This window comes from Oryzias melastigma, unplaced genomic scaffold, assembly GCF_002922805.2.
Source record: "Oryzias melastigma strain HK-1 unplaced genomic scaffold, ASM292280v2 sc00160, whole genome shotgun sequence".
NCBI lineage: Eukaryota > Metazoa > Chordata > Actinopteri > Beloniformes > Adrianichthyidae > Oryzias > Oryzias melastigma.
The window spans coordinates 218,855-226,090 of NW_023416878.1; the positions used below are offsets into that span (position 1 = coordinate 218,855).

The window sequence follows — 7,236 nt, forward strand, 5'->3', positions numbered from 1 at the left end:
GTGTGTTTGTTGTATTCTGTTCTGCTGCCGAACACCTGAATTTCTCCCTTGGGAGATTAATAAAGTTCTATCTATCTATCTATCTATTTTAACTGACCTTAGAATTAATTTTGACTCACAGAAGCTTACTGTGTTGGTGCTACTGGATCTTAGTCCTGTATTTGATACAGTAGATCACCTAATTTTACTCCAACGACTTCAGAGTCTGGCGGGCCTCTCGGGTACCGTTCTTAAGTGGTTTTATTACTATCTCACAGAGCGAGAATTTTTTGTCAACATGGCTACATGGTCTTCAAGAATGCATGAAATAAGCTGTGGAGTCCCCCAAGGGTCCATTTTAGGTCCAGTATTTTTTAATCTTTACATGTTGCCACTTGGGGATGTCATCAGGAGACACGGTGTTGACTTTCATGCTGATGATAATCAGCTTTACATTGCCTCGTCTCCTGATGATCCTGAACCTATTACTGTGCTTTTAAATTGTTTTTCTGACATTAAGTCTTGGATGGCAGAGAACTTCTTGCGGCTCAACCAGGACAAAATTGAAATTTCAGTTATTGGTCTTGAATACCTTTTACATTGATTTAATGTATTTTTATTTAGTTATTTATTTATTGTTATATATTTTATTTTATTTTTAGACACTGATTTTACCTAGACTTCAGAATTTTAAGACTTCTCAGTCTATGAGAAACCAGGGCGTTATTTTGACTCAGAGCTCAATTTCATCCCACATATTAATTAGAATGGGATTTTATAATCCCAGAAACATTGCCATAGCCCGCCCACTACTCTCTCCTGCCAGCACAGAGGTACTGATGCATGATAGATTACTGTAATGCCCTGCTCTCTGGCTTACCTAAGAATCAATTCACAACTTACAATTACTTCAGAACTGGCAACAGGAGTACATCACTCCAATTTTTCAGGGCCATTGCAATGGCATTTCAGGATCAAGTTTAAGGTTAATGCATTATAAAAGTCTTACTAGTCTTGGGCCTTCTTATTTTGGTGATTTTCTTTTAAAGTATGGTTCCTCACAGACACTGGGGTCTTCTAGCACTGGCCTTTTGATGGATCCGAGGGTGAGAACTGTGACTTATGGTGAGGTCTATTTTCACCATTACGGTCCTCGATTGTTGAATAGCCTGCCGTAGAGCTTCAGGGGTGCAGAGACAGTTGAAGTTGTTAAGAGGAGGCTCAAAACACATCTTTTTAACTTGGCTTTTATATTATTTTATTATTTTTATTATTACTTATCACATTTTTTATTTATCTTTATTGTCACCATTATTCAGCTATTTATTTACTTATGTAATTTTAGTCATGGTTTCATATTTATCCCTTTTAATAATTTTATTTAACTCTTTTTAATGTTTGAATACCAGTGCTTCCTCTGGGGATCCTCTTATTCTGGGGTTCAGATAGCTGTATCTGGGGTCAGATTATCCCTCACCTTGACTGGGGCGGGCAGGGTTCTGTACCATAGCTCAAAGGCTGTGGTGTGGGTCCTTTGCGTTCTGGGTTTGAGTGTGTGCGGCAGTGATGCCCTATGTGGGCGGCTGGCCTTGGCTAAGGATGGATCCCTACAATACTGTTTTCTCATTGCGGTGCCAAGCCATGTTGTTTACACAATTATTCGTCCATGTTTTATGTTTTCATATGAAAGGTAGAGGGTCATGCCAGGAGGGTGGGGGTGGGTGTTTGGATGAATATGTGCATAACTTGGGTGGGTCGTGGGCGGAAAAGACCTTTCACGTGACGTCATATATCGCCGCAAAGGGCAGAGACGCTTCCGGCTCATATTGCTTAGAACGGGAAAGCTGACAGCTGAACGCTTTTAGCGCAGTTTTACATAAATAATAAAGGGTAGCCAAACCCATTGTATCTGGAATTGTACATAATTTATTTTAGAAATGTCCTACCTGGTTGTATTCGTTTCATTCGATCTTAGATCAGAGTACAAATGTCAGCAGTTCATCCTGCAGAAGCAGCAGCTGCTGTAGCTCAGCTGCTTCCACAAATTCCTTTCCATTAACTTTGTCTATGAGACGTGGAGCTGCAGAAGATCTTTTCTCTCTCACCAGTTAAAAGTTTCCTCAATTTACGTTCTCACATAACCCTTGTAAACAGATCAAAAGTCCAACAATTCCAGCGTGTCTGACATTAAAGCCAAACTAAAGTCAATGCTGTACAATTTCCCGTTACAATTACCTTTAATTATGGTGTTGAACAGTGTCCAGTTCTTTGTTTTCCCGGTCTAAATCCATTGACCGGAAGTTATGTATCACGCTGACGGCCCTGTCGCCATTTTGTGTGACGTCACCGTGAAAAGGGTCTATTGAGGTGGGGAGCTGGTATGATAAATTTCTGTAAATTACTTGTTTGCTTTTGTCTTTTATATTTTTATTTTTTTGGTTTTTATTGTGTTCATGTAAGGTGCTTTGAGCTGCTTCAGGGAATGAAAAGCACTTTATAAATAAAGGTGATTGATTGAAGTTTATCATTAATCAAATTATTGGCTAACCGGGACTTTGAGCAAATGGGTCTAATGTTAAGTAGCCCACATTTAATGACATCATAATTTTTGTTTCTGTGACTTACTCCTTTTAAGGTGCCTTCCAGCACATAAACTAATGCTAGGAACTGCTGGACTAGCCCTGTCTGGGGTTAGAACCAGCACTGAAAGCCGCTTAGAGGAGCGTTTTAAACTGCTGGTCTCTAGTTTTCAGGAATCTTCTCTGAAATGCCTCTCCTACCCCCCCTGCAGACAGAAACTTGTACCTTAAAATAAATAAAAACCCTTGCAGAAGCTTTTTCATGCAATATCTATGTTTATTGAAGCACACAACACATCCCGACCTCAGCCAATAGCATGCAAACACTACAATTACTTCATTTTCTTTATATAAATAACAGTTCTGTCACATAAGCTATGGTCACATACTGTATACTGAAATGCCACTGTGTGGCCACCTGCATTCCAAGTTTTCAGCAAATTCAGCAGGTGACCACTTGGTGTCAGCAGAGTGGCACTTGCAGTTGGACAGCAGGAGTCGCATTTTTGTTGTGCTCAGTGCTTTAAGTGGGCCGGTGTGCTCCGGTGCTGAGCACCGGGACTTCTCTCAAACACACGTTAGAGCACCGCCTCTTCTCACCTTATTGGGACCGGATAAAATAATAAAGAGAAAAACAGAGTAACACAACCAGACAACAACTCACGTAGACAAAAACCCACATTTAAAATCGAATTTACCTAGAAAAACAAAAGTAAAGATATCCCACAATTAATTGCGCTTGGCATATAGCAAGGGGGTGGGGTCGAGCGGTCTCAAGATTTTTACACTATGCCGTCAACACAAACTTGTCTGAGCAATGTAATAAGCAAGAAATGACTTTAGCGTGAACGAAAACCCAATGATGATCTCGTGGCTACGGGGTGTTAAAAGAACGCGGTTGGAAACTGAGGCGGACTCTCAGGCTGACGCCTCACACAGCCAGGTAATGACCATTGACTGTATAAGAATAAACTGGACAGAGCAAGCCCCCCTCCTTCCGTGTTCCATATAGGAAGTACCACTGGGTTGCAAAAAATCCAAAGTCCCATTGACTTCCATTGAGAAACAGACAGTTATTTCTCAGTCATTTTATATGTCAGAATAATCATTCTTCCTCTGCTGCTTTCTGATTAACTTCTTTTTTCTAATCCTATTTTTTTTAAAGATTTTTTTCCATTATCACAAGTTATTAGAGTTATAAATTGACCAATCAGATGGCTCAATAAGCGTTTGTGGGTCTGACGTCGAATGTCTGGAGGGTTTGATTGACAGATGATGGGTAGCCAATGGGAGCAGACTTCATCAATGAGTCCGTGAAGACCTTTTAACACCTACTTTACAATTCAACAATGTACCAATCATTGTCCTGCTGTTGTTTTCCTCAATGGAATGTACCGATGCAGCAGTTTAAAACAAGAGGCGCATGCTGTCGACATTTTTAGATGAGGATTTACTCTGTAGAAATAAATTTCACTCTGAGGTTATGTGTTTGGAGGTTTTTGTTTGTTTAACGTTCGTTTTTCTTTATTTCTCTGTTTTGATTGTAGCTTATAAATTATAAGTTGCATATCATACAGAATGGTACAGCTCCTCCATAAAAATCACCAACCAAAGTTTCGTCTTCTACAACAACCTCTAAATGCATTTCAACAGAAAGAGTTTTTGTTCTTTTTAATGTGAAGCTCTTCATGCTGCAGACAGATGGCTAAACAGCAGCTGCTAACTGCTACATGCTAGCGCCGTGATTCAACTCCTTAGGACCCGAGCTGTCCTTTGATATGCCTGTTTTATTTATGTGACAGAGAAACAACAGTTAAGAAAATTAACTACTGTGGTAATAAACCCGAAAATGTGAGGTCTTAAAAACTTAAAAAAGAATCTCATAATCTTAAAAAAAACAAACAAATAAAAAACAAATAAATGAAAATTAATTAGGATATGAGCTAGTCATAAACACTTCAAATTCACGCAAAAAAGTAATTAATAAAATATTAATAAAAATAATTTATTTTTAAGAATTTTAAATGAGGACAGGAATCACTTTTGGTCAAAAATGTTCAATAGCTCTAAAGATGTTAAAGCTAAAGTCACTAAACTTTCTCACATGACTAATTATCACTTTTCTAACAAGAAAATAGTATTTTCTTTCCTTGTTTATATTTGCTGTATTTTTACTTGTTTATTAAAGCTACTTAACAGAAGTGTTTTATTTAAGTTTTTAATGATAAAAGAAGATTAATGAAATATAAATGAAGGAAAACACTAATTTGTTTCTTCAATTTGTTCATGTTTTAAATGTCTTATAAAAGTATCGGATTGGGACTCGGTATCGGCAGTTACATAAAATCAAATGACTCGAAATCAGATTGGCCCAAAAAAATCGGATCGGGACATCCCTAGTGTTAATGTTAACATAGTTTGGACGTAAAGTTATTGAGTAATTGTGAGTGAACAATGGCGCTGTCTGAAATGAGAAAGTGGACTCTGAAAATTGTGTCCGAGATGAGTGGGCCAAAGCTTCCGCTTTCATTCTGCCAGCAGCGAGTTCTACGAGGCCAGTGTGCATTATAAGCATGGAGTCTGTTGCTCGTTTTCACAGCACTGATATCAAGCAGCACTACAAGATAAAATAAAAAAAACTTTTGACACAAATTACCCATCAGGAGGAGCGACGCATACACAGAGAACACACAAACTGAACAGTGCGAGTGGACAACAAACGTAACACAACTGTCTACCTACAACTGTGAATCAATTTTTTTTTTTAAACAAGCACCGCGCCCAGCTTACCCATGAACATGTACACATACACCTCAGAATCTAAAATTGCAAAGATTCTGCTGATGCCTCCCGACCGTGCGGTGGCAGTTTTATATGTGACTATAGCTTTAGAGACACCAACACATCAAAGAACAAACTTTTACTCTACGAGTTTCTTACAAAGTGGTTTTGATACTACTGACCCCCACAGAGAATTATGGCTGGGGGCAGAGGCTCTCCTTTCTGCAGGTTTATGTCACGACAACATGCTTCAACCCTGACAAAGGTCTAGCTAACACAAACAACACATGACTTTGATAAATTCAATTAAAGATGGGGAGGGGGCTCTTGGGCCACCCACACTCTTCATGACGCTGCTCACAAGATGCTCTCACGCTCCTCACCAAACGCAACTACATCAGTGGGCACAGAGCAGATCTCAGGGGGGTCTCCAGGTTTGAGGCCTCTCTTAAGGTGGACCACACGCACGTTTTCATTGTTGGGCCCTGGCCGGGGGGCGTTGATGTTGACATCAATAGTGGAGGAAGTGGAGCCCTCTGGCAGCAGGCGAGAACCGGTGCCCTGCTGGCTGTTGGTGTTGTTATTTAGGGTGACATTGCTGGGTGTGCGGTTGAGGTTTCCCGTCTTCGGGGGGGGCCAGCTATCCTCGGGGCTGCTGGCCAGGAGGCTGCACTGGTCTTCGGAGCAGATGGACATGCGAGCCACAGCTGGGTCCTGAAGGCCACTCAGGCACCCAGGTACTCCCTGCTTTCGGGTGCGGCTTTCCGCGTCCAACTCGATAAGGTTAGTGCCCCCCAACTGTGGCAGGTCTGCCTCTTCATCCTGCAGAGAGTGGTTAGGAGAGCTCTCAATGGAGCGGACTCCGGAGTCGGATGAGTCCTTCTTGTCAAGTGTGGCGTCAGACAGGTAATCCTTTCCCTTTAGAGCCAGCGAGCCCCCAGGGGGCTTCGGATCCACCATCTTCGTGTCATCCTTCAGGAGGGGGGCGTTATCAGACTCTTCTGACTCGTCATCACTTGTCAGCTTCTGATAGCACACTCCCCCAGTGGCCTTTAGCTTTATGTCGGCGGCTCCGTGAAACAGTCCCCCCCTCTCAGCAGAGGTCTTGCGGGTCAGCAGGGACTTGGTGGATCCGTGTTCACCTTTCTCATCCTCCTCAGTAATGGGGTCCAGCACCTCCCCATTGGGGGCAAAGTCAGTGCCATCTGCTGCTGGCTTGGCACTGCTCTTCTTGCTGATGGACTTGCGGCTGTCTTGCTCGTCTCTGCGGCGGTCCTCAGACATGAACTGCTCAGGCTGCGGCTGCACTGGTCGCTCCCGAAGGCTGCAGCCTGTCTCTAGCTGCGCCATCTGTGCAATGTACTCCTGGTAGGCACTGCGGTACTCAGCCTGCTGTCTGTCCGTCAGTTTGGAGATATCATTGGAGGATTCCTGCGAGTTAAGGCTGGTCATGCTGGCAGCTCGGTGAGCGCCTCCCTGAAGACAGAGGATAAGAACATAAGCCAATGTAACAGTGTCACAGATGAGTACTGTCCTGGGCTGCAAAACAAAATGGCAGCTTCCTATTTCACATCAATTTCTGACATTTTTCTTTTGCTAGGAATTCAATTGGCTCTAAATACTAAACTAAAAACTAAACATGACTAAAAACTTGGGGTGTAACAGATCACGGAAAATCCGTGGTCCGTACGGATCAGAAGCCATGGTTCGGCACAGGGTGTTTGTGGTTTGAGGACTGTAAAGCCCTATCAATTTGAGCCGGCACTGGCAGCGCGTAAAGTAAGAGCTCACAATCTGGCAATGACACTGACAGTGACGCTGAGAATGCCGATGAATTGCCATCTTATCTTCCCCCCCACCCCTCCCCCACCCTCTTCCCTTTTTCCGTCCGGTCCAA

At 42.3% G+C, this 7,236-nt stretch overlaps 1 protein-coding gene across 7 annotated transcripts in view; it reads right to left on the reverse strand.

Moving 5' to 3' along the window:
- Window positions 1–5,459: 5,459 nt before the first annotated feature.
- The window catches only part of kidins220b (kinase D-interacting substrate 220b), a 51,741-nt gene continuing 49,964 nt past the window's right edge, over window positions 5,460–7,236 (reverse strand). For all 7 annotated transcript variants that reach the window (XM_036210696.1, XM_036210698.1, XM_036210697.1 and 4 more), the window contains one exon: window positions 5,460–6,815. In XM_036210696.1, the coding sequence (XP_036066589.1) occupies window positions 5,697–6,815 (1,119 nt within the window). In that variant the 3' untranslated portion in view covers window positions 5,460–5,696. The remainder of the gene's footprint in view (window positions 6,816–7,236) is intronic.